The sequence below is a fragment of the Harpia harpyja genome, chromosome 1, assembly GCF_026419915.1.
Source record: "Harpia harpyja isolate bHarHar1 chromosome 1, bHarHar1 primary haplotype, whole genome shotgun sequence".
Taxonomy (NCBI): domain Eukaryota; kingdom Metazoa; phylum Chordata; class Aves; order Accipitriformes; family Accipitridae; genus Harpia; species Harpia harpyja.
The window spans coordinates 34269857-34297689 of record NC_068940.1 but is presented as its reverse complement, the minus strand read 5'-3'; the positions used below and the strand labels follow the sequence as shown (position 1 = coordinate 34297689).

The 27833-nt window shown below is 35.7% G+C and overlaps 2 protein-coding genes across 4 annotated transcripts in view; one reads left to right on the top strand and one right to left on the bottom strand.

Moving 5' to 3' along the window:
* PHACTR3 (phosphatase and actin regulator 3) overlaps window positions 1-13688 on the top strand; it is a 115914-nt gene extending 102226 nt beyond the window's left edge. For all 3 annotated transcript variants that reach the window (XM_052786331.1, XM_052786320.1, XM_052786340.1), the window contains exons 9-13: window positions 3917-3972; window positions 8176-8237; window positions 9125-9265; window positions 11041-11117; window positions 13081-13688. In XM_052786331.1, the coding sequence (XP_052642291.1) occupies window positions 3917-3972; window positions 8176-8237; window positions 9125-9265; window positions 11041-11117; window positions 13081-13096 (352 nt within the window). In that variant the 3' untranslated portion in view covers window positions 13097-13688. The remainder of the gene's footprint in view (window positions 1-3916; window positions 3973-8175; window positions 8238-9124; window positions 9266-11040; window positions 11118-13080) is intronic.
* A 4936-nt stretch (window positions 13689-18624) lies between these two features.
* SYCP2 (synaptonemal complex protein 2) overlaps window positions 18625-27833 on the bottom strand; it is a 29458-nt gene continuing 20249 nt past the window's right edge. The window contains 14 exon segments of the mRNA XM_052786305.1: window positions 18625-18758; window positions 19117-19173; window positions 19614-19692; window positions 20035-20093; window positions 20858-20957; window positions 21039-21133; window positions 21799-21926; window positions 22248-22409; window positions 22917-23007; window positions 23792-23962; window positions 24081-24331; window positions 24771-24954; window positions 25760-25939; window positions 27586-27650. Coding sequence (XP_052642265.1) covers window positions 18684-18758; window positions 19117-19173; window positions 19614-19692; window positions 20035-20093; window positions 20858-20957; window positions 21039-21133; window positions 21799-21926; window positions 22248-22409; window positions 22917-23007; window positions 23792-23962; window positions 24081-24331; window positions 24771-24954; window positions 25760-25939; window positions 27586-27650 — 1697 coding nt within the window. The 3' untranslated portion in view covers window positions 18625-18683.

Here is a 27833-nt window from a genome sequence, read left to right as displayed (position 1 = left end):
TAGTGCTCACAGTAGAGCTTACAGTCACCTCACTGAGGTGAGTCCTATGTGGGGCTGTGAGTCCCCAGGTGAAAAACCAACAGAAACAAAGCACAGGACTCACCCAGCCACATCCACGTCTGCATTGCAGCAACGCTGGAGCCTCATGCCCACCTCAGACTTTCAAATGGCTCCTACAGCCAGAGCTACAGAGCAGCATGGCACCCAGGTTGGGTGCAGGCTGGCCCCAGGGTGGGGCCCTGCAACCGCCCACACTCAGGTGCAGGAACTTTGCTGAACCCATGGGAAACAAGCCAGGACTCGGCTTTGCTTCAAAATGGCCTGCAGCTCTGTAATGCAAAATCCTCTCTGTGCGAAGCTGGTGGAGATCATCCACAGTCCACTGAGAGTTCAGTTTTTAGCCTTCACAAAGGCTCCTTCATGGCAAGTGCCTGCTTCATCCTCTGGGATCGCACGCCAGCTCCCCTGCTGCGATGCAGTCTGCTGATAATCATTATTCAGCTGGAGTTTGTTTCCTTTAAACATAGGAAATTTGAGCATCCCCTCTCTAGAATCTTAGTCTCTCAGTCCCTGCTTCCTGGCCTGCCCTCCCCAACAACAGTGTGAGGGGAGCCGGCCGCCATTTCCCCAGGCCAGGTTTCCCTGAGGCGTGGCGGCATTTCCGAGGCCATGGCGCTGCCTCTCCACAGGGCCGGACAGCCGCCTTCTGAGGAAACACACCGGGCTCAACGCACAGGAGGTGTTTTCTGGCTCTGTCTGAGGCAGGATTTTGTATTTTAACAGCTTCAGAGAAAAACCTGAAATAAATATCCAAAATAGACCACTTGTTGCTCAGGAGAGCACATGGAGCCCCACAGTGCCCAGAGAACAGCTCACCCAAGCAGAGGCACAAACTCATCTGAAACAGTTTCTTATTTAAAAGCTCCCTTCAAGAGGGGACGTGCATTTTTGACAGGGGTAACCTGCCGCTTCCCCTGCGCTACGCTGAGCTGCTGGCCTGACAGGAGCCCTCAGAAACGTGCGTGTCCGTATCTTGCTCTGAGCCCAGCTGCAGGCAAGTTTTGAGGGAAGTCGGCCCTATCAATGGGGACTGCGAGTCTCCTTCTGAGGAAACAAAGCGCGGCTGGGGCTGCTTAGACCCTTATGGGGGCATGAAGCATCCCCCCAAAGCAGCTGAGCAACTCAGGCGGGACGGGGCTCTGCTCCCACAGTAAATACTGGCAGCAGCAACTACTTTCCTGCAGTGAGGGATGATCAGGCAAGGCAGTGCACTCTGCGAGCGGGCATGCTCCTCTCCAGACGTAGAAAAGACCCTCCTGCAGAAAGGGCCTCTCACATCCTGATTGACTCCAGCGCAGCTCAGCAGAGACATGTGGCCCCCCCCCGGCTCTCGCTCGCGTGGCTTGGCCGTGCTCACAGCTGCTTCCCCTCATTACAATCAGCAGCCCTCAGTGGAGGCATCTGGAGTCCTTCAACTTCACCGACATGTGCCGTTTCCCCTTTGCCCAGAGTCCAGCCACCATGCAGCACAGCTCTCACAGCGGAGAAAGAAAACGGAAGGGGTTTCTGGGCAGAGAGAGGCTTCTCTGAACAGAAAAAAATAATAGATAGAACCAAAATGTCCCTACTCCTTGGTAGCAACGATGTCAGTAGTGTTGCCACTTGTTTGATTGTGACTCTTGCCGTATTGGGTGTTTTCACTCTATTCGCAGCTTCCCGAAACCTGTTAGAATTTTATTTTGAACAAAAGTCCGCATCTAGTTTCGTGACTATGACAAAAAGCTTGGAAGTGCAGTCCATATCTCTGAAAAACTCAGGGAAAAAAATGCAATGCCCTCTCATGCGTATATACGTGCCTGTGTATATCTGCACGTTTTCCTTCTGTTGTGGGTAAAGCTGAGGGTGTGTACAGAAATATGTTGCTGTTTCTGGGCACCCACCATGTATTTATGAAAGCCAAAAGGGAAACAGGGTTTTAAATAATTAACCATCACACATATTATAACTATGTATATATAAAAAATATACAGAGCATTCATATACATATGCATTCTCATACTGCTTTAACAATTTCTGTTATGCTTTTAATCCCCCAGTTTAAAAGGGGCCTCTGGAATCTAATGTACAGATTCTGGGAGAATCTATAAATCTCGCACGGAAGGGCTCTAATTAAGAATGGCTTGAGAGAGAGGCACATGAGCAGCAGGTCGGGTGGACCTTTCATTTGCAGATAAGCTCTCCGAGTAAGTCATTCTTCCCTGATTTATATTATAAAATGCACATTAATCTCTTTCAAACAAAACCTAGCCAGAGTTGTATCATTTCTGAGACCTACAGGGAAATGAGTGAGGAGGGAGGAGTCCAAGGGTAACAGGAATTAAAAGTACATGTTTAAAGCCTTTAGTAGGGCATTTCAGCATCATTCCTGTTTCAGTCTGGATTATTGCAACTTCCACTGCTGGAGTATCCAACTCATTACTCCAAAGAGAAATCCAGAGACCAGGGAAAAAAACCTTAGGTGACAAAAAATGTTAGGTAGGAAGAACGAGAGTTAGGCTGTAGGTGTTTCTAAGCACAGGCGCTCATCATATATGTTTTCTGTTGGTGTGGATCTGGTATAGTAGTTGTGATGCCTTTCTGTTGCCAAAGATGAGGGCTTTCCCAGTGATTTCAGGGAGATTAATTAAAAAAAGATAAGGAGTTGCATTCATATTTTGGGCTGTTGGTCTGATAACATATCAATACGGAGTTATTTTGAAGGTATAGTTAGTAAGGCTTACAAAACAAAGAGAAATTAGAATCAGGTACTTTTACCGGTTCTTTTACAGTCTGTTAACAGTTACTCCATTTTTTTAATCTCTTGTGTATTTGATAAAATGTAGATCTTGTTATAGCATCACTTTATAATCATTCCTTTATTTCCTATACACAGTAGAGGGATAACTACTGCAACAGTGGTTTGCAGTGTGGTTCCTGCTCTGAGTATTTCTTTGTCTCTGTAACTTCATCTCTGGCTTGGCAACATCTGCTGGAGAGGAGACGATGAGAATCCTTAACGTTGCCAGAACGCAGGCCAGAAAGCATCATAAACTCTTTCCGATCTGCTTGCTGGATTATTACTTGAAAGCTAGCAAATGCAGCATGTGTGTGTCTCTGCCTAGGGGAGGGGTTCAATTACCTGAGATTCTCTGCAGATATAAGCAGTGTCTCGTGGGGAAGTCTCATTTAGTATGCAGAATAAAATCACTATGGCACCGATCATATGATCTGAAGACTCAATCCTGAAGCAGCACTACTGAAAAGGGGAGGTGAAACTGCATAAGACACTCTGTTCAGACAGCATGAGGCTGTGAGCAGCACACGAATTTTATTCAGCAGGCAGGAGGAGAGCTGCTGGATTGGTCTGTTAGATGTGTAGTCGGGAAACCACAGGAAAGCTTTATTTCTGGCAAGTCTGCATTTTGTCAGGATGCACCACTGGTGTTACTAGAAAAAAGGAAGCCCACTGCTATGTGAGATTAAAAGGTAGAGGCAGTGATAGCTACAGAAGATCACTGTGAAACTCATTTGATAACCACCTTAAATACCTCCTCAAGAGTGAATTTAACCGTTGGAGAGCACTGGTTCCAACCGACTGTCTGGAAAGTATGGTGAAAAGGATGTATGTTCTGAGGAAGCGTTTCACTGACAGCAGAGCAAACTAGAGGAGAACTTCTACCTGCATTGCTGACATTTGGGAAAAATAATACAAGAAAGCATTCTGGTGCCAGCATTCTTGTATTTTTTTTCTTCCTGAAGCCTGGAGAGGGATTTTGTAGTCCCTTCCCTGAGGAAAACACCAACCAGAACTCAGTATACTGCAGACTTTCCAAAGAACAGGCATGGTACAAAATGTGATTTTGGTGTTTTTCCGCAGGCGACTCAGCCAAAGACCTGCTGTTGAGGAGCTAGAGAGAAGAAATATACTTAAACGTGAGTATTTTTTTCCTAAGTATTTTATATGTGTTTGTTGAAACCAGTAATTGCATTTCTCGAGCATATTATTTTTAAATAGACAGTCATTCACAGGGATTATTTTCTGTACCTAAAAGTTTTAATTTTTCACGTCCTGAGTTTCAAATACTGCAGGAATCACAATCTACAACTTGATAAAGGCATGCAATTTAGTACAGAAAAGAATGATTTGTTCCAATTTAGGCTTTCAAATAATTTTCATTCTGATTACACTGTTATGGATGTCTAAGAGGGGAATACAATCTTGGTGTCACACAGTGCAATGAGAATTGGACTGACATTTTTCAAGACATGGACTGTCATGGCAAACTGTGCACTGAATACCACCCAAGGCTAAAGTGGAAGGGAGAAAGCATCCTTGCAGAGGTGCAATTCTCATAGCAAGTATATTTGTTCATATCATTAGGGACCTTCCCAAAGACGAGCTAAAGAAAGATCATTCTGAGATACTAGAATTACTAGAGGGACAGTTCCAGCCCTGTTATAGGTGCTGCCACAGGGGAACGTTCTCAATATCTCTCAAATAAACACAAGGCAAATAAACACAAGGCATAAACTTGCAACTCTTTTCCTAGAGATTGGTGTTCTGACCTGGGGATCAAACAAGTGATGGGAATCCTCTAAATTAGGGGAAGGTGAGAGAGAGCTTAGAAATTGTCTCCATTATGGGTCTCAGACAGGAGAAAGGGGGAGGCCATCTGCTTGAAGGAAAAGTAAATTGCTTCTGTAATTTTCATGGTCTATTTAGTGTTGAAAGACAAAACCCAGAATTATATAAACAATAGTTTGTTTCTCATTAAACAAGCATAAAACATAAAGCCACATAAGTTTATGTCATACAAGCAATGCTGCCTATGCCTATTTAATTCACATTTAATTATTAATGTGATTGTAATTTGCTAGGGAAAAAAGTTATCTACATTTTGTTACCTAAAACTTAATGTCTCAGAACTTTCTTAGTAGTTCATAGAAAAAACCTTATGCTTCTTCCATCGAAATTAGTGGGGATTTCATTTCACTTTTAACACAACGGAATTCCACAATAGAGTTATATTTATCAGTATTTTTGGTATTGTTCCAATGCATACATCACACATGGTAAAGTTAGATGTATCTAACACATAGCTAAATGAGAAAGAGGATATATTCTTTGCAAATTTGAATGGATGAATTTGGCCTAACATCACCTGTCATCTAGCACAAGAGACAAGAAAAAGCAATAACCCAAGATTCTGAAATAAGTGGGGCCAGATTTTCAAGAGTCAGTACCTAAGATTTCTGAAAATCTGCTTCTTTTGTTTTTTTCTTCCTGGCTAAGAAAGAGCCTGTCTCTACTGAAAAAATCCGTTCCTTTATGTTTACTTTTTGAAGTGTGCTGGTTACATCCTTAATCTGGGTTAAACTGACCAGCTTTAATAATAATAAAGTTTGAATACATTCAAATAATGAGCTTAGAGAGAGATAAAGCAGAAAGAAAATAAAGCAGAATTAAAGATATTTCCTGAATGCCAGCTAAACATACTGCTCTAGATTTGTATCTCATTTAAAGAGCTCCCAGCATGGAGCAAATTTATTGACTTCAGTTCAGTTGCTCAGGCTTTATACAGGTTCAGCGGACATCAGAACCACTTCTATTTTATTCACCTCTTCCATTATATAAAAAGCTAGGTATCTTGTAAAGAGCTAAGGTCATCACTTAGCTGTGTCAGTTGTTATCTTAAAAGGCTGGACAGATGCAACAACTCTAGTCTCAGTTTTGAGTGAATTTGGAAATTAGTAGTGTCTCCTTTTATTAATAGACATATTGACATTCTTGTTATGGACTTTTAAAACACCTGGACTGGGTCTGACATGCAAAACTGTAGCAGTATAAATGCCCTTCGGTGAAATGACTACAACCTCCTCCAGGTTGTAAGGGTTTGTACAGTTGCGTCGCAAGTTTCCTAACATCTTTGATGTTCATAATACATACTGCTAACGGAAGCAATGCTACCCCCAAAGCCATTTTAAGGACTAGTAATTCATATTTGTACAACTCTGTCGAAATGAGAAGCATATTGCAAGTGCCTAAGTGCAACTACTATGTTATTTTAAAACAAATCTCAGTCAGATTAAAAAAAGGGACTTCTTATCTCCCTTAGGGAGATGTTTGCAAGATAAAAGTAATACTTAAAAAGCAAACTTAAAGCCAACACTTTCTTAGAATTTTGTTGATCTTCTAAGTCCTTTACTTTATAGAAACACTGCTGGTTTACTATAAAGCACGAAAAGCATATGAACTAAAATCATGACCCAGGTGTTCCAACATGTTTTTTTCTGTAATCAACAGAAAGCTGACATTCACATTCAAGAATGCAACATCTCTTAAATCACACTGTACAATCCCTGGTTCATTCTTAACACCAGGAATTGTTTCAGTGTCACGCACAGCTAAGAGTTCCCTGGATAACTCACAGAGAAGCAATATGAATTACAGTACTGCACATGCCACTTCATAATTGGGAGCATCTCTCTACTGAGATTTATAAAACCAGCCCTCACTAATGAATGGATGTAAGTGTAGGCAGAGTGATGCTGATGGGAAAAACCTCTCTGGTTTGTCTCTGTAATAATGCCTGAGTTTTATAATGCCTTTGCTAGCATTTCCTATCAAATCTTGTTTTATTTTTTCTGAACCTGAGTAACTGTCTCACAGAAATGGGTTGCTATATGTTTACTATATTTGGAAAAGCATTTTTTGATCAGAAATGTGTATTTGTGGTTTTTCTTTAGGAACTCTCAGTGCATATCACAGTCATATCTTAAAAAGGCACTACACCACAGAAAATTCTCTTCTTTTAATAAAAATATATAGATAGGAGTATCTAGTCTAAAAGGGGTGAATTAAAACTGAATGAAGCATATTCGTAACTTCTTGCAGGTATCTGTACATCTTAGAATACGCTCTACTTTTTAAAGCTTGTTCTCTTTTTAAACATTCCAGACTTAAATAGCTGCTCATCCCTGACAAAGCACTAATTTTAGCTGTCCTATTCTCTTTTAAATTTGTGTGCCTTGCCACCAAATTGTAATGTAGCGCATTACAGCATTTTAGATTAATTTGATTTACGTTTCTACTATAGCCAGTTGTAGCTATGCACTACTATGTTATTTTAAATAGATACTTATGATTGCATTTCAGTGTAATCTAATGAGTGTAAAAATAAGGGAGAAGAATACTTCATTACTAAAAATATAATTTCGGAAACTCATCTGCAGTGCTAGTGTTTTTTGGAGGCATATTAAAAAAATCACGTGTGTGCTTTAACACTGGAAATGCCTAATGCAAGTGGTATAATAAACTTAGTAGTATCTAGAGAATCTCTGAATGGTTGAACATTTTTCTCTAGGTCTTCAGCTTTGTTCAGGTCATAGGCTCACGCCTTAATTTAGTAACAGATAGTACTAGAAATAGAAATGCCATTAACTTGTTTCCCAAGGCAAAGGATATATTTCACAGTGTGTTACAGCACTCTAGTCTATTTTTAGACCCAGTGTGTAGGAGTTATCACGGCTTGAATGTTAATAGGCACAACACACAAAAGCAAGCTGGCTTAGGTTAGAATGGAACACTACAAAAGAAAACCCCATGAGGATAAAGAGGTTCTAATGTCAGTGGCATATCCTGAATAGCAGAGAAAAAAAGCATGCAAGTCAAAGATAACTGCTGTGGCAGTGTGACCATCTAAAGATGTAGCCCGAGAATAAGGTTACACAGGAAAGAACGTACTTTCCCTGGAGCTGCTGCAGTCTTTTCAGCAGCTAACAGCAATGAATGGCTCCAGCAACATGGAGAATAAAAAATTATGATTAACTATGGACTATTTTGATTTTCCTTCTAAAGTTTATACAATTGGAGCGTTGGTGTGGCTGCTGTTGTTTTCTTAAATATCCTTGGCGGTCAGAGCACAGGAAGAGCTGACATTGGCACCAGTACGTTGTCCTTACAAAGAACTAACTATATGTTCTAATAGAGAACCAGAGAGAGGCACTGAACTACAAAACATACAACTAAGAACCAGCTACTAGTTTTTCTGTGCTCTGCTTTTTATTGGCTGGAACTTTGGAAAACACCAATCCTCCTCATGAGGAAAGTCATCTTTTTTTTTATATTCTCTGCAGAACGAAATGATCAAACAGAACAGGAAGAAAGAAGGGAAATCAAACAGAGACTGACAAGAAAGGTAAAATCTTGCAATACCTTCTATTAGTTTTTAGAAATTTAGCAAAGCTAATATAACATCAACCAGTCATAGAGGTTATTAGTACACAAAACCTCCCTTAATATATACCCTTTTCAGCAGTGTCTGAGATAGTGGTATCTCGTAATACAAATTATAAAAATATCTACCTTATCTCAGCTACATGAAACTTAGTAGAATATTTATATATAAACTTTAAATCAGAACATGGATGGTTGCTTGCACACTGCGTATTTTGCAACTGTATTGATAGAAAAGGACTGCTTCATTCTTTGTAGCAAGCAGGAGCAGAGCTGACTCCCTGCTGAGTACCAGGTGTACTCCCACAATAAATTTCTCTTTGCATTTAAGGCATTCTCAGAATCAGAACTAGATCTTGTTATTGTTCTGTTCCTAGGAATCCATACTGGAATTATAAGCCAAATATGCTGATAACTTGTTAAAACCAAATTGAAATTCTTACAATGTGTCCAGTCCTGAAAACCTTACACAGGCAATTTGCCGCTGACTTTCTACTTAAAGTAGAAACCCCCTACAGCATGTGATATTATACATTGATCATAATAAATTTGTTATGATTCTTTTACCTATTGTAAATGCATTTTATCAATATCCAGGTTAAAATATTTTCCTCTTTTGTCCATTATAAAGCCACTGTGCTGTAGCGCAAAACTCCATTTAAACCATTATTACTCTCCTAACAATCCTCTGAAGGATTGAGTATTTCCCTGGAATTTCCAAGGGTTGGGTTTTTTTTCCCATACACATAAGTGCAGACTGAGCTAAGATGGAAAGCAGAAAATGTTGCACATTTTACTGATATGTTTGTTATTAAAACTGGTTTTATTTCACAAAACTATTTAATACAGCTTAACCAGAGACCTACAGTTGATGAACTAAGAGACAGAAAAATCCTGATTCGATTCAGTGATTATGTGGAGGTGGCAAAAGCACAGGACTACGACAGGCGAGCAGATAAACCGTGGACAAGACTATCAGCAGCAGATAAGGTACTGCCATAATGAAAATTACATATTACCACTTTCTACTTGCTTTGTCTATAGCGATACATAAGAGTCTGCAAAGACATTTAACCTCTGGGACACTTAATCTCTGTAAATGTTACCATTAATTTTTATGCTGAAACCACACTGACCAATGCCTACCGTCATAAAAAAAATGCTATTTCTAAAAATGCCTATTTAGTATTCTAAAGGCTTCTACCCAGCCCATCAACTGAGAGGAGGGGGAAAAAAAAAAAAAAAAAAAAAAAGAAAAAAGGTGGATAGAATCTTTCTTAATGCTTTAGAGCTGCAACTCAAAACCATTACCAGCTAATGCAGTATTAACATTTATCCTCAGACTGGAAGTTTTGTCCCAAACATGCAAATATTTCCTTTCCTGTTTCCTATTGAACGTTCAAGGAGTCACTTGGTCCTACATTTTCACAAGCATAAACAAACACTTGTTTTTGTTCCATCACATACCTGCCACATTGCTGATTTACATCCTAATTTAACTTTCACATTTAGGTGCTTGAGTAGTAAGAAAACTAGTTCAGCATGATTCTAGACAGAACAGTTGCTGAATAAGTTTTGAAGTTTCAGGGCTACAGCACGCAGAACGAGTAGGGATGCCGAGATATTACTGGGTAAAATGGCAAATACAGGACTGTTACTTACTGCTTTGTTCTGAGATGTGCAGATCAAATGCTTCATTCTCCATTCCAGTGTCTCCCCAGTAAAAAGTGTAACAAATGGTTTTAGAGGACTCCTATAGAAAAGGAACAATGTATTTCTACTACAGTAGCTGGTTTCCTGAGCTCACTAAAATGGTGAATAAGCTGTTATACATTAATCAATGGAATAATGATTCTGTATTTTCCTTGTATGTACTGGGTGTGTATTAAAATTAGGCCTTTCCTAGTTTTACTGTTTTTATATTGCTAACTAGACAGGTTTATAAGCTAAAAAGAAAGTGACAGAGTTCAATTGCATATACTGGTGGCATACATCAGGAATTGAGGGTCAGGAGTTTGACCATTGCATTTATGACTGAAAACCTTCTCTTTCAGAGTAGAAAAATACATTATTTTTCCTCATTTTTCTTTTTATAAGCCAAATCTCTGATATAAAACATGAACATGGGTACATAATTTTAGGTAGCTAAACTACAAAGTACCAAATATATAAGAATCTGTGAAAGCACCAGTATGTTCCAGTTCACTCACTGTTGCCATTTAAACAAAAGAATGCTCTCACTTTTATAGTCTTGAATTTCATTATATTAAGCACAAAAGAGAATGTTTTTCTCCACTTATGACTGCAATCCTATGGATACAGGTGGTAACACAGTCTGGACTGGTATTCGCAAGTTGATAAGGCAAACAGTCTGATTTTTATTTAAAAAAATGACACACATTTAAATTCCATAAAAGTCAGTTGACCAGCTGATCAATTTCTCAGCAACTTCTCTTAATCTTTAATAAATTTTAACTGGAATCTTACTAGATGTGAGACAATAAGCACCGTGGTTTTATTCTCCTGTCAGAATTGCTTCTAGACAGAAGTGACCCTGTCAGCAATCAGTAATGAATGAAAAGAAGTATCACATCACCAATCCATATAACCTAAATACTCAGCATCTCTACTGGCATAGTATGCTTTGCTATACCCAATACCTATTATTTCTACTTTAGAAAACTTCTGTTCTGCTCTGCAAGTCCAGTATTTTACAATGCTTATAGATACAAAATTATTAACCTTCCTCTATTTTCATTTCCTAGGCAGCAATTCGGAAAGAGCTAAATGAATACAAAAGTAATGAAATGGAGGTACATGCATCAAGCAAACATTTGACAAGGTCAGTTTTCCAGCTGTTTATTTCCATTGCCTGCTAAAAACAGTCTGCTGAGTCCTGAATCTGTAGATTTTGCTCTTACATGCTGGATGTGGGAGAAGAATATGCAAAGAAAGCTTTATTTTAAAAGAAAATGGAAATATTTCTCTCCCTGTTCAGAACTTGGCTTTTCTGATTTTTTTTTTTGCTTTGATTAACATGCACTGAGAAGCCCCCAGACCTGCTCCAGAACATCACTCAGCTTGCATTCTTTGCACTGAAGATTCAAAAGCTATGACAAATTATATGTAGGGTGTAACATAGAAAAAAAAATGATTTTTTAAAAATTAGACAATTTAATACACTATACAAAGGTTTTTGAATTAAATGTACTTCAGTGTGCAACCTTATTATCACAAACATTGCAACTTCCCTAAGAAATATAAAATTCTACATACCGTAACAAGACATACATAATGCCCATAACGCATTTGTTGTAATTGGATTTGTTCTAATGGATTCAGCCTTTAGATTTCAGTAACCCTTGAATGTCAGTCCAGTTGCTACTGGAAGGAGTGCAACCCCCCGAAGCACACTTAATGGCAGTCCAGCAGAGAGGTCAGGAGAGATAACTGGACTCATGTCACCCTCTGAGTGGTTGGGCCAGTGTGAACCTAGTCAATCTAGTGCTTGCTTCATGTGCTAGCACTGACGGCAGGTACTATGTTTAAACACGCATGAAAACATCCAATTCCCTTTTCTAAGTGGGAAAAAATGTGAGAGGCTGATTCCACAGCCATTGTTACTTGCAAAAAGACCTTGTTAGAGAAAAATTGAAATAGCAATCAGTTATTTCCTACAATTTCTGTCAGGTCTCTTGGGCAGGTCCAATTGCTCTTAAAACACAATTTTAGGGCTTGCTGGGAGCACAGTGTACTCTTGCCATGTCTGTAAGCATTCTCAGGTGTGCTCTCTGCTAAAATAAGTTGCCTAACATCGTACTAAGGAACTTGGTGTGCAGTCTCGCATTCTGGAAGGCTCACTTCAGCAGTGCCTGGGCCCACATTTCTGAACTTGGAATGAATTCCAGCTTAACTGACCTTTAGATGTTCAATGAAAAGATGGTCTAGGCAAATACACTTGAGCCATAAATGCAATGTACATTGATCTAAATGCTCTATTTATGTAATGTATGTATAGACTGTTCATGCAATTGTTAGGGCCCTTTTAACATTACAGGACTCAGAATCAATGTTTATGGCAAGACATCACTGCATTGATAGAATGAAATACAGGGGAGGAAAAAAAAAAGGGATGGCTGCAGTTTGAAAGTGAGATATACCTTCTCTAACTGAAGCTACCTGGGGAGTTTAAGTAGATTATAATGATATATTTTGAAATTTGTTCAGGATATTAGGAGTAAACAGGCTTACAATTTACAATTAGTGCTAAGGCATTAAAAAATGATTGAGACTTTAATTACATATCTCAGCCAAAAGAACAAGCCTACAGAGCAAGAGTATATTTATTCCAGACAGACTTTTAACCCTATTGTACATTAAACCAACAGTATGTCCTCGTATTTTCCGAAGCATCAGCTCAACATTGCTTAACTCTTACAAAATAACAAGATCACTGCACAATAAAGAGTATTTCTACCAATGACAACCTGTGGCTTAATTCCTAAAAGAAAAATAAAATCAACCTCACACCTAGATTTGCACTTGCTCTCTCAAATAACTGTAAACTGGTTAGACTGGGCCCTGAGGACTGTAACAGCACTACAGTCAAGGGATACGTGTGGAAATGTGTTGTAAGACTTGAAGTTGCTAATATTCTTCAATACTGTTACTGTACCTTTAAACAGAACGAATACTGGGTTTTTTTAGAAAAAACAATTTTTTTGTTAATCTAACATAGAATTTTTTAAAAAATTACATATATATATATATATATATACTTATTTCAAATATATTTTATCTCCTAGATTTCACAGGCCATAGAAATTTTCTTCTGAGAAGAATCTGTCTTTACTTTTTTGATATTGCTGCTGAACACACATCAGGGAATATATAAGTCTTTCCCTAAAGTTCAGTCCAGGGTACCTTGATGTTTATGTGAAAGAAGGACTCTGCAGATGAAGTCTCTGCAGCACTTCCGTACAGAAAGAAACACCAGAGATGTACTTCGCTCTGAAGTCAGAAGAGTGGTGGCCTGTGGAGTGGGACGATCTGCTGAAAAAGACTGAAGTAAAGCTACTTGAAAGAACCTACTACTCTCCTTTAACACTTGTTTTAAACTGTTTTGCAGTCTATCTTGGAAAAGGAGATGTTGTGCATGTACAGGCTTTACCATTCCAAGGCCTCTGACATAAATGGACATGACACACTGTCATTCAGTATTATGTTGACAAGACATTTTGAACTTACCACAATTAGTTTGTAAAACACTTAAGTTCATGTTCTAAAAACTAATTTAATGTATTATAATTTCATTCTTTTTTATATAATGTCTAACAGAATCACAGCTGCAAGCATTTTTGATTCCTGTTACTTTTGTTCTTTAATTAAATGACTACTTATTGCAGGAAATGAATGTTTCCTCAAGCTCTTTTTTTCCCAGGGACAGTTGGGAAGGGAAGAGATTACAATTATTACGCACCAGATCATATCGTTTCTTTATCAACGCAGAGTCTTCAAAAGGATGATCTTAACTAAGGATTTCCATCTTATGGAATATCAATGTTTTGGACCAGATCCTAACCAGCATAACATGATTGTCATTCTACACTAGCTGAGGTTCTGGCCCTCTAAAGAATGACAGTTAAGTACACTGTTATTCTCATTCAAAATTACTAAATTGGACAACCATAGACAGAAATGTAACAATGTACTTTGATGTTTGGCACACAAATGTTTAATGGTTTCTTGACAGTAAGAAGAAAAAAGTTACTAAATGCTAATAACAAAGCAAATACAACTGGTTCAGAAAAATGTGAAGCCAGCCATTCTAGTAATGCTTGACATCTAGAAGCATCTGAGAATTGTGCTCAAAATACTACTAAAAGGAAAAACTTAGAAAAAAAAATAATACACTGATAGCTGGAAAGCATGCCTGACAAAACAGCAACAAAATGGCACATACACTCACAAGACAAAAATTTCTCTGCAAGAGTCTTAAATGCTATCCATTTAGGAAGTCATTCAATGTTAAAAACTTGAAAAAGGCACTCTCGATCTTGTAGCTTCATTGAGATGATCTCCATGAAGCGTGAAAATAATAAAATACTGTATGTAGAATTGTTTGTGTAGATTACTACTAAATTGCTGCAAGGTCATGAATAGAATCAATGTAAACAGTGGATGGACTAACTTTCAATTCTCTTCTGCTGCTCAGCGTGGGTATGAAATAACATAAATACAGAGCTATTCTTTGGATAAACTAACATTTAAGAATGGAAGGTAAGACCATACAGTGCAACACTTAAAATACATGTCAGTAAGGGCAATGCTAGAAGAAATTGAGGAATCATGGGAGATGTGGTGCCCAGGACCAATGAAGCTTGCTAGCTTCGTTGTAGCTAGCTGTAGTTTTGTACAACTTTTTAATGGTTGACTTATGTGACTATCAGTTGAAGACTTGAATTACCCAATTACTTGATCCAAAGATTTTTTTTCTATTTATTGCAATTTTATAACTTGCTGGCTTTTCATGGGAGTATGTAACATTATAACTAGCCTTTTAACATACTGTTAATTACATTTATCAATCATTTTAACTTTATTATTAATAAAATACTATTAATTCTAAACAACAATATAATGATAGTCCAGGTGTAATATGCAAAAAGGGTGAAGAGAAAGGAGAGAAAAGTTTCTTCAGCAGAAGAACCATTTTTAGTTTAAGAACAGCAGATGACACCCTGTTAACTACAAACTTGGCTAATAATCCATGACAGTAACACCCCTATTTAGCAGCAATGCATACTTTCACTGATAATAAAAATATTGTATAAAACACATGAAAATGATGTTGAAAAAGATAATAAACAGAAAAATATTTTTAGGGAACTTAGAGCAGCTTTTCAAATTTCAAACAATGCCTATGAGCTGTATTACTAATGTGACTTAACCATCTTGTAGTTATGCAGCAATATACTTTGCTTCTTCCCCATGTTCTCAACTGTCCTTCCATCACAAGCATCCCAGCCTTTTTTCTGGTCTGCAAGAGAAAGAATGTTGTGTGGCTCTGATGTAGTCACACAATCACTGTCAGCTTAACTACTGTCAGCTTACTGGTGGGCAAGTCTATCTTGGAGACTGCATGCATTCACTGGGCCATGTATTCTGCTTAGTTATTGCTGGAACTTAGGATGGCATCCACTGAAGGCATGTTTAGCTTAGGGAGGTTATTCTCCATGTGCTGCTTCTAGCCAATGGAAAAAAGGAAACAGGCCTGCAGTGCACAAATCCCATCACTTCATTTAGGTGTCTGCTTTGAATAACCCCTGGGCTTTCCCATCCACAAACTAAAAAAAAAAAAAAAAAAAAAAAGCAATCTCCCTGTCCTGAACTTAGCTACTGTGAATACTCCCTGGTGATATAACAAATGTACAAATGTGAAGCATATTTCATTGTACCTGCTCAAAATTTTTAGAAGTTAGTGGGGTGGGATAAAGACTGATAGGTGGACAGAAAAATGTCATACTTCTATTTTATCATGAGTCCTCACTAAAATTAGCAATTGTATTATTTTTCCAGTATGTACTCACTGTAAGAAAAAAATTTGGGCCTTGCAGTGCACTTTTTAAAACCTTGTACAGTTAAAAGAAAAATGCTGTTTCATATACAGATAAAATTCAATTAGACCAGTTAAAAAAAAAAAAGTTTAACATCTCATTAGGTCCATCTAGTGGAGATGACAGTGATCACAAGCTCAAAAAAAAAAAAGAAACCAAACAAAAATCAGAGGCTCAGAAAAATTAGAAAAGCATTAAGTACGCTTATGTAGATGGGATAAGTGGACCAAATTATTTACTGTCAATTTCAATATAATAATTTCCAGAGACAACACAGCCGTGTGTTTTTAAAATCAATTTGTAAGAAATATTTTTCATTTATAACTATTTCTGTTTACAATAAACCATTTCACATCAATGAAGTCTAAGAACACCAATTACTCTGCATTCTACTCTCAGTGCACATTAGGCAGAAATCTGTCACATCCATTTCTGATCTAAGAAGTTGTTTTTTTAAAGATGGTATTTTCAATAAGGATAAAAGCAATCTTTTTCATAAAGTCATAGGTTAATTTAGGTTGGTAAGAACCTAGGTCTTTTCCCAAGGTCATTAGGTCCCACCCCCTGCTCTGAGTGAGGCAAATTGAAATTACAGTAGGTTGCTCAGTGAGTCCTGAGTTCAGGCTACAATCTTTGAGTATGGACTTTTCTTTTTTCTTTAATTTAAAGACAATATTAATATAAAGATTAAGAAGTGTATTGGGTCTGGCTGAGATGGAGTTAATACTTTAATTTAAGTAATTTAAAAATCAACAGAGTTTCCCATTTTCTTTGAGGACCTCTGTCAAAGAGTTTTCTACCTTAACTTTACCTTAAAATTCAATTTTAAATCCTGCCATTTTTCTCTCTGAAAATAAACTTTAGGAGATGGTTACTCTCAGAAATAATGAAGGATAACTCAAAGATATATGAAGGACCTGCAGGACAGACAGATTGTATGGGCAAGCCAACAAAGAGTTAATAAAAGGAAACTGGTTAAGTGTCACCAAAGATGCAGATAGTAGTAAGGTTCAGCAGGGAAATTCCACTGGATAAGTATTTTGAAAAAATGATTGGTGGGTTTGAAGAAAGTCAAATCAACATGAGACCTAAATAACAGCCAACAACTTAGAATGAAGAAAGCCAGTCTATTAGACTTTTAAAAAAATATTAGACAATAATAATAGCAATATAGCATAACAGCTGCATTCAGAACTAGCTGGAATGAACATAAGTAAGAGTTTGAGAGATATAGACTGAGTGGTTTCAGTAACATATGAGAAAAAATATTAAAGAACACTACTGTAAGTAAAGGTCTCTGTGTTGATAATAAAAGCAGTATTAGGAATGTAGAAAGGAAACAGGAAAAACAGAAGAGTTCAGCAGGTAGAGGGGATAACAGAAGAAATGACAGAGAAGTGTATATGATGCTAAAGACAACCAAAGGACAAAATAAGAAGTATAATGGCATATAAAATAAGGGCTATAAAGTAATTAAATTGTGAAGAGCTATTACCCCCAAACTGGCTAATATATTGAGACCTCTGTAGTCATAACATCAGCTACAGACAAGCATGTACCCTCTTCAGCCTTGCTCCAGAAGCTGTAAAGTTGTGTTAGTGCAGTGCTGAGTGAGCTCAGGCTCCTGAGATGCTGGGAGTGTTAATCTGGAGTCAGTTCCATGGTAAAGAGGCAGCTCTGCATGTGGTAATGTAGACAAGCTCCAAGACATGCACTTTCTAGGAGTTATTCTCCACAACTGCTACTTCTTGATCAGCTGTAAGTTTTTAATCCCCATTTTTTATGAGAACTTAAATGAAAGATATTATTTCTCTGAGCCTGAAAAGTTTACAGTATATACATGCAGGATTGCAAGTTAAAAAAGATTAAAAGGCTGCTAAGGAACTAGAAAATGCAAGGTAGTTTTTTGTTCAATTTAAAAGCAAATTTAAGAGAAATATTAGCTTAGAAGTTGCGCATCATAAATATTCAGAAGAAACCTTCTAGTTGATACATGGCAACAAAGGAGAAGTGTAAATTATAACTCACTGGTCGTTTTCTTAGGAAATCTTCTGAAATCTAAATATACGGAATAGATTGTATAAGTATGTAAAATGTATTTCTGAGCTGCAGATAGCAGACCCTCTTGCTATCTGTTGTCTTACACAAAATATTTGCGCAGCAGGAAGTTTTATTTGACTGACGTGTAAATACATATTACCAATTTAAAGCAAAATAGTAATGACATCGTTTTGTAAAAAAAAACCAAAACCAGACAATACATATTTTTCTTGAAATATTTAATACAACTATTTGCAACGTAGTTCAACCACAAGTGTTTAGAGTTTTGTTTTCTCTTAGAAACTCCTGTTGAAGTCTAACACCACAGACAAATAGGACTGAGATCAAAACAGGCGATTTGATCCCTAAATAATTTCTCGCTGTATTCTGGATAAGACAAAAGGGGTATTCTGTACCCACAGACCCAAAACATAGATTCAAAGTGAAATTCAAGGTGATTTCTCTGAAAGTCAGTTAAATAACCTATAAAAATTGTTAAAGACTTCTTAAAAAATAGCATGTGCTAAAAATCCAAAAATTTACATATTGCATTTTAGCAGATTCAATAAAATAATTCCAAATATCACCTATAAAAGGAGAAGTCTTATCCACAAAGATTTTAATATTATTAATGAAAATATGCTTTCATTACACTAGTTTCCTTGAGTGTAAAAAAAAAAAAAGTCATCAAATTTTACGTTATAAAAGAGTGTTTATATTCACCTTGAATTTCAGGAAGGTATCTGAAAATATTACTTCAGAATTCTATCTTCTGATTGAAACAATGTCTGCAGTCCTCTGCGAACATTATACAGTTCCTCTTCTTGCTGTGCAAAAAGCATTACATTTATCACATACTTTAAATATAATTTTCCTTTTTTTTTTTTTAAGTATTGTAATTCTGGTGCATAGTGTATGCTGCTTTTAACATATCAAATATGATACTTTTCTTTTCCATGTCAATATTCAACATATTAAGACTCAGAACTAAACCGGTATATCCATAGCTACCTGCTGCTTTTATCAACCAGATAAGGTTTAAAGTAAAACATGTCAGTGATACTTGGATTCTGACTCATTTTTATTTTTGATAGGGGACTAGAAATTAGAATTTTTAGTAATTTAGTGTTCAAACAGCTATACTTACACAATAAATAGAAATGAGGACAAGATAACTTCATTTACCATTTCTTTAAGAAGTTTCTCTTGGAGTCCTTTTAAGTCTTCTTTCATCAGGTACATCTATAAAAAGATACGGAATGCATCTTCTCTGCTCACAATTGGTAACCCATTTTCAAGAAGACAATTACATCCCTAAATGGTTTATAACTGAGACAGGTGCACATGCATCCACCTGCCTAAGGAAAGGGACATATGTTTTAAATTTGTTCTTTCTTGGATGATTAACACTGGTAAACAAAACCACAGAATACAGAACAAATCTTGCAGCAATTTTCCCCATAATTGCACACACCTTCTAATGGGTGAAATCTAGGCCTATAACACTGAGTATTGTTACATTATAGGACATTTTATGACAATGAAAAACTATAAAAATACTTATGTGGCATTAATACAATGCTGAGGATAACAACTTTCTTTGGGAAAAAAGTCAATACTGATATCTGTTGGTAAAATTGAAAAATTATTAAAAACAAGAAAGAAACAGAAGTTCATCATACCTCTGAAGTAAAAATATGTTCTTCATAGTCAACAGTATGGTAGATGTTGTTTTCAAATGAAGTTTTAAGAATCTGAATTCTAAAGAAATAAAAGGCAGTTCAAATGGTTTTGCTACGTATGAACTTTCCACACACATCATTAATATATCCCATTATTTGTACTGTATTTGTACTTAAAAGCATGGATAAATATTACCATCATTGTTACTACTGGAATAGTCCCTCAGGTATGTGGAGAAATTTAGATGGAGAATAATTACATTTTTCCTCTAATGTAACATTTTAATCTCATTTTCTCATCTCATTTACTATCTCTATTTTATGGAAGACAGAAATTGCATAGAGAATATTAGTTGGCCTAACTTATACCTCAAATGAACAGAACACAAATCTCACCCCGGGATTAATGAAGCCTACTAACCTCTGTTGCTCATTTTTCATGTATGTACTAAAAGTATGTGTATGTTTTTTCCAAAAGGTCTGGAAAGAAAAATATTAATAGATGATAATCAGTAGGAAGTAATATTTTCTGAACTAAAACTGACTCATATATAATATGAATAAAATAACCTACAATGACAGACTCAGCACAGAATGGGTAGGAGTTACACAGTCACCACAGAAGCTTGAAAGAAAATAATAAGCTTAGCTGGCAGGATGAGGCACTTAAGGAATTCTGTTATCATGGAACCAGTTTCACCAAAAGTCTGTTCTGCATAACAGTTTCAAAACAATGAAAAAGAATACCCATAGCATTTTAATAAGACTTTCCATATAATTTAAGCCATACCTTCAGTGTAAAAGAAAAAAGGTGAATATAGTCTTGTGTTTACATGAATATTTGTGTATCGATTTTTACATTACAGCAAGTAGCAGACCCATAATGTCAACTGGCTCATCGTAGAACACACATCAAATAAGGTTAAATACCTACAGGCTGTTCTTGAAATACAGGCCAGCTGAAAAAAACGCTCATGAAATGGGGTAAACAGCCCATTAAAAGTAGTAATAGTAGTTTATTCTAGGAAGAAAAACATACAGTGGTGAGCTAGAAATTCTAAGAGCATAGCATTAGCCAATCCTAACACCTCAAATTCATTATTTGAAATTTGACCCAACTTTAAGCAAAATTATAAAGGCTTTTTAAATCAGAATTAATGATCTAAAGTTAAAGATTATATGAATAATCTATGGGTTCCATAAGAATTCACTTTTCTCCATGATCAAGCAATTAAAATACAAACCGAGAATTCTTTTTCCACGTTTTTCAGGGACTGAGAATCTTTTTCAAAATTCTCAAGTTCCTCAAGAAGAGCAAAATGAAATTTGTCCAGCTGCCTGATCCTACCAAAACAAAATGAGTTACTTTTAGAAGGTATTAATTGCATTTTAAGGGTGTTTTAAAATAAATCTTTCATTACAGACCTGCATTCATGAAGCTGGTAACTCATTGTTGTCAAATGCTCGTGGGCAGCTCTTAATGATTGCTTAGTAAAATGATCCATTTTCCGTGAGCGGCTCTATAAGGTTGTTTTAACATTAAACTCAGATTATTTTCACTTTAGGAAAAAAACCCCTGTACTACATTTAGTACTGTAATTGCTTAGTATCACAGATCATACTGAGCAAAAAACCTTTTTTTTTTTTAATTATCTCTCTATCCTTTAACAATAAGCTTTCTGCTAATGAAATGTAAATTAACGTGGGTTTATGTTTTTGATAAAATTCTGCCTAACTTAATGAGAAGTATATTATTTGAAAAATATATTTCCTCAAAATAGAGAAGGTACACATGGAATGAATGATGTGTGCTTACAGCTGTCTTAGATGAACAAATGCATTATTCAGGCTCAAGTTTTCCTTTTTGCAAATAAATTTCACTCATGGGTTTGATAATTTGAAAAAATCAAAATGCTGTACACTCTTTAGATACATAAGCTTGTTTTGAAAAAACAGACAGGATAAAAAATAAAACAGACCTGGGAAAGAAAATCATTGGAGAGTTAAGTACATAAAGGAATTGAAAAAGGCATAAAAGGAAACTTGAATTCCGTCATTTCTTGAAGTTCTATGCACATAGCTATTTTCATGTCCTTTTAAGCAAATTCTGTGGTGTAAGGCAAGCTATCATTCTTATGTACATGTACCCACACAGACAACTAATATTGTATATGAAATGTCTTGCCTCAATTTTCTTAGTAAATTCTTTTTGGAGATTCTGACATATACTGATAGTTGAACAACCAGGATCCCAGATTTCCCCATCGAAACCAGACAGATCATTTACAGATACAGTAGATACGCTTTCAGACACTGAAGAGAAGTAGAAAAAGATGTCACAATTCAGTATGAAAAAATATCCCATCTGAAGTTGGAACAGGGCCTAGAACAGCTTTTGTTATATATAGATTAATTTCACCTATTAGATGGCTGAGACCAGGTTCTATTTTCATATAAATTACCTGACTTTTTAAATGGATATAGTCTCTAAAGATTTAGCATTTCTTTTTATTTCTTTTTTTAAACATCTAAAATGCTTTTTTAAGGATATTACATTTTCTTGTTAAAACTTTAATTTGTTATGTTATTTTAAACTTTCGCACAACTATAGTCAACTTTCACTCCATAACTAACCTCTGTAAGTAACAGCATCATCTGTTTTAAATAATTTTCTAGGCTGTAACTTTGTTCTTCTGTTTCCTTTTTTTTCCTCCTCTTTGCTTGTTTCTACTTCATCAGAATTGCTTTCTGTATCACTGTGGTACCTTCGTTTGAGAAATGTCTGTGTATTTGGCCCTTTAATTAACATGAAAACAATGGTTAATTTTAGGATTATTTAGAATAATGACATGGGAGGATAAAGAAGAGTATGAGAACTTGATGTAAATGAACAACAGGATTTCAACAGAACACAGAACTCTGACCCATGCAAGAATCACTCATTAAAGAGATTCATCGTAAGCCCTCTTTTCCTGATAATACCATCATCCCTACTTTTTTTCCAGTGTCAGTGGGAATGCTGCTCTTTCTTAAGAGTAGAACTAACTCTTTACAGTAACTGCATTTTGAAGCCCAGTTTTTGTTGTTTTTCTGTTATTGGTTTTTGTTTGTTTGTTTGTTTTAGGGGATAATTAGAACAGCAGAGAAAAATGAGAAAAACAGTAAAAATGGAATAATACTGAAAATATATAAAAGAAAACAAGATTTAAAAACTTGGGCCATATTTTTATACCAAATAAACATTTTTCTTAACCTTTACAGAGACACATTGAAAGTCTTTTGCTTTACATTAAATGTTTATACCTGACTCATGTGTGGGGCCCTTAGGTTCTTCACTCCAAGACTGTACTTTACTTCCACTGGAAACAGACGTTGGAGATGGTGGTACACAATCCTAAAAGAAAAGTCAATGATTTATTAGCTTCCAAATTAAAGCACTTTTAGAAGTCTTCATCTGAAATCCACAATTATGTTGCTTTTCATTAAACTAGGGACATGAACACAACTACAGTTAAGGAAAAAAAAAAAAATCACTGCATGAATTACTACTAGGTCTCACTAGATGAAAGAATAAACAAATTCTTCAAATTAATAATTATTGATAGCAATAAGTCAAATGACCAACAAGGTCTAACTGTTTCTTGCAATAGGACACAAACAAAATTATTTCTTAAAGGAGTCACTAGTGCTTTTTTCACTAGAAAAAGTACTTACGAGAAGTGGTTTGAAGGTATACAGCAGTTTTTATTTATTTGCCAATGTTACAATAGTTGTTATATTGAGTAGTACATTAATGCTAAAACTACAAGAGCACTTTTTCACCTCAAGAATTTTTCCATGCAGATGTTGCAATTCTTTAATTTGTAAACAATTGTTTATTTTTTACTGAAAGTCAGGAAGAAAATATTTACTCCCTGTTATTTTTTAAGGTATTAATTATAACTGATCTGGGATACAGTTCTTTCCTTGTATCCATATGATAAACAATTTACTAATTTCTCTCAAATATTTAAAAATTAACTAGTAGGATTTTCCAAGCAGGTCACAAGTACACATTATATATACTGTTTAACATTAAGAAAGATGAATTTCCCTTAAACCTCAGCATCTGTAAAGTAGATAAAATAGACCCAAAGCTGCAGCTCTCTTCTGAAGAGCAAAAGGATTTAGGAACATACCTCTTCTTTACTTTTGGTGATAGATTTAGTGATATCTTGTAGTTTCCCTTTAATAGAAATTGTGTCTGAAAAGTAGTGTCTGAAACTTGAATCTTCATTATTATCACGTGTTTCAGATACAGATACCTTTGCATGTTTTCCACTGACAGTTTTGTATGTCTTTAAGCTGAGCTACACATTAACAAAAAAAATCATTATTGAAAGGAGATGTACAAAAGCATAAAACAGTTGGCAGCTGAAGGGAACGATTTCAGTTAAAATAACTGTAGAGTAACTTTAATATTCTTACCAAAGATGTTTCAGTTAAAACTGGTGAGAAACTTTTACTTCCAAATGTTAACTTTTTAACAGCAATCTCAGGGGACTGATTTAGACATATACTTTCAATATTCTTTTTTTGTGGACAGAAATTATTGGGAGAGATTCCTTTCTCAAAGTTTAACATTTCCCTTTTTTCTGGTGTTGACTCCTGAAGCCCAGGTGACATTTCACTGTAAGTATGCTCTTGAGTAACATCTCCTTCTGATATTCTTTCAGCACCTAGAAAACAGTTACTTAACTGTCAGCATGAGGAATGAAAGTTAAAAAAGGTAAGTTAAAGCCCCATATTGATAAGTCTTCCAACTCTAGGTATTTGCAAGTCTCAGATGTATGGAATTTTAGTTTAAATGTTGGCATATGACTTGCCACACTTGCACTTTTTGCACTCTCCACACTATTTTAGCGGTTACCAGATTCATTCTAACACTTATGTATTGCAATTCTGTATTATGCTGATGTCAAATAACTGCACCAGCCTATAAAACTGTTAGTAATGTATTAATACACTTCCTTAAATTATGTGATACACACTGAATTAGGGAATATCTCTTATTTTAAAAGCATGAAATAAATGTAAAACTGTACTACTGTGATAATCCTCATTTAACCTCTGACTTTTGATACAGTATTGCTATAAGTTAAAAGTCAAAATACCTACATCTCATTGTCTCAAGAGATGCAGGACTCTCAGATGAAGATATTTCAACTTCCTGTTCTGCAGAATTCTTTGATTTAATAAATGCTTTAAGTACACAGTTAGCTACTCTCTGTGGCTCCATAGATAAAATATTCTGGAGTTCCTTTTGCTGATTATCATCCTTGTTTTCCCCATTCATATGTTTCTATTAAGATACAAAGTTTATATAAACATCATTTGTAAACATACAGAAGTGTATATATATATATACAGGTAAAGAGCATATTATCTATAGGTACCGTTGAACAAGCAGAAGGTCCAAAAAGGAACATCATTGGAAGTACTTAAATTCATAAGGATATCAGGTGTTCTAATATCAGTAAGCATTGAATTTAATTCAGCACCCAAATGTCTATTCTTATGAACTTAACTATTGGAGGCAATTACTGATGCTTCAGGATTTAATCAATGAAGTTTACAGACCCATCCATATACATTGAAATGTTATGCTGAAAGAATGAACACATTTTAGCACCCAATGTCATTGCTTAATTTACTAAAAATCCTACTTGGGTATTCAGCAAATGTATTGACATACCCTCTATCAAGTCAGCATTTTGTAGCTTACACAAAATAGGCATAGCATTATCAAAATCACATTACCTAAAAGAACAAAATTTGGCTCACTAAAACCTCCCATCTAATAGACATTTTCAAAATATCATTAAGTTTTTAAAATAAAGGACACAGTGGTTCTTTGCAGCAGAATAATTTTCATAAATAGAAACTGAAATACTATTATGACCGAGAAGATTATTTGGGACTGATTTTCTTAGCAGCTAAATACGCATATTAAAAAAGGGCACTACTATAAATAATAAAGAAAATTAATTTCAACTTGCTTATGTTGGGCACTTAAAATTCAGGAGTATTAAGTACAAAGCAGACTAGAGTTTATTTTGAAAAATATGGCAGAAGTGGATTTTTAAGAATAAAATGCAACTTTATACCTGTATTTTTGATTTCTCCTCCTTAGAGTTGCATGCTGAAGGTTTCCTTTCACTCTCTGACTCTGAACTGGAAGGCTCTCTGTAATTTTTTGCTAATGCTGCCCTTCGAGGTAGTTTTTGCCTGGTGGTTTGTTCTATCGTTTCATCAGTTCTTGAATTCAGTTTTTTACATTTGTTTATCTTTGGAAGAATAAAAACATCTTCAGTATATATCAGACTGATTAATAAATAAATACATTAAATGGCAAGCAACTTGGTTTAATTACTTGAAATCCATTATTTCAAAACAACTGAAAGAGTTTAACTTTACCAAAGCTCAGAGAGTCCAACCATCAGTCTACTAAGCATTTTGGGAAGATAATTTTCACTGTAGATAGGGCACAGTGCAGTCAGGAATGTAAGAGTCAAAAAAGTAAAGAGGCAAAATAAATACCATTTTTGAACTACAGCAAAGGTGAAGTGGGTTTCCAAAGCTTGCTCTCTGAAATATGTGCACGTTTAAATTAGACTGTAACTGGTCTGAAATGGAACAAAACCAAAAGCCTGCATAGTGAGCAGGAACCAGCATCCTTGATCATCACCTCTGAACTGGTTACCTTAACCACTAGACTAGAATCTATCTTCCTTTCTATCTGTCCTCCCTTCTGCATCATAACTACTGCCACTTTCTCTACACAGCAGTCAATGTTCAGAAATAGAGCAAAGCATGTTCTCATGAAAGTACCCCAGGGACCTGACATTAGAAGGGATGTAAAATGCAAGTGCAATGCCCCTCAGACTAGGAGAGATTAGCATTCTTGCCTCGTACTCTCTTGAAAAGTGATCTATGCAAAAATGTATGCTTTCCTAGCTTCATCATCTCCAGGGTCAAGTCTATTAGTGACTTCTTGGGCTTCAGATGCTCTCCATCTAAGTCTATGCAGTAGTGGAACCCTACCTCCTCAAAGCAGGCACTTTGAACTTGCTTGGGTAGATCTAGGGAATTTCACTACTAAAAAAGGACACATTTTAGTAAGTAGACAGATTCAATATTAGGCAATTGAAGCCCTCTTCAGTTTGGATTTACATGTGCTAGGTATCACCATCAATACCTACATGTGGTTATCATATTTTCATATGCATGATTTACATTGAATGCACGTATGTAGCTTTAAGCTACTAACATTAAATAGATTTCAATAATTATGGTACAGTCTAAGAGACCAAAGAGTAGTCTGGAGGGGGCAGGGGAAGGTTTGGGGATTTTTTGGCTGTTTGTTTTTTAAACTGTGGCTTACAAACATCTACAAGCACCTGCCATTAACATGTTCACAATCACTTATAATGTATTATACTCCCAACGTTAATACATTTACAATATTTTGCAATTATTATTCTTTCTGAACATCTATAACATTTTTGGTTTTGCAGTTTCACTATGTTACATATATTCATTTAAAAAAATATAATCGCAAAGGTATTAAAATTAAATTAAGCACATTAGACACATGAAAACTTGTTGAAAAGCTAATGGCATATTCAATGGAGTAAATGGCTATTAAGTAGTAAATAGACATAATCAATTATTTTAAGTAATAAAACTTACAAAAGCATCAATATATAATAATCACTCTAACTCATAGCTAGTATTATGACTGAAATACTAGCTAAATACTATGTAAAAAGAATATAGTACCTGAAAAGAACAAACCATATTTAACAAATGCTCTTGAAATAAGCATGGAGAAATGGCACATATTTATAAAAAATTATTTAAAAACAGTTTCTGTAGTGAGTTAAGATATTTTGAATATGTATTACAAGTCTAGTTGCAAATTTACATTTACCTTTTTCTTATTTGCATTTTTGCCTTTAGGTTTATCCACTTGGCAAGCAGGTTCAGAGAATTTATCTGCTGTTACAATACATAAAGTTATAAAAATCAGCAAAATATTCAAATGTTTTACGTTTAGAGTTTTAGCTGTAAAATCATACAATCACTTTTATGCCCGCCAACTTACTGATTCAGTAAACTGCTTTCAGCACATTATTTTAAAAAGCCAAAGGTTTTTTGGTTGACAACAACCTCTGTCTG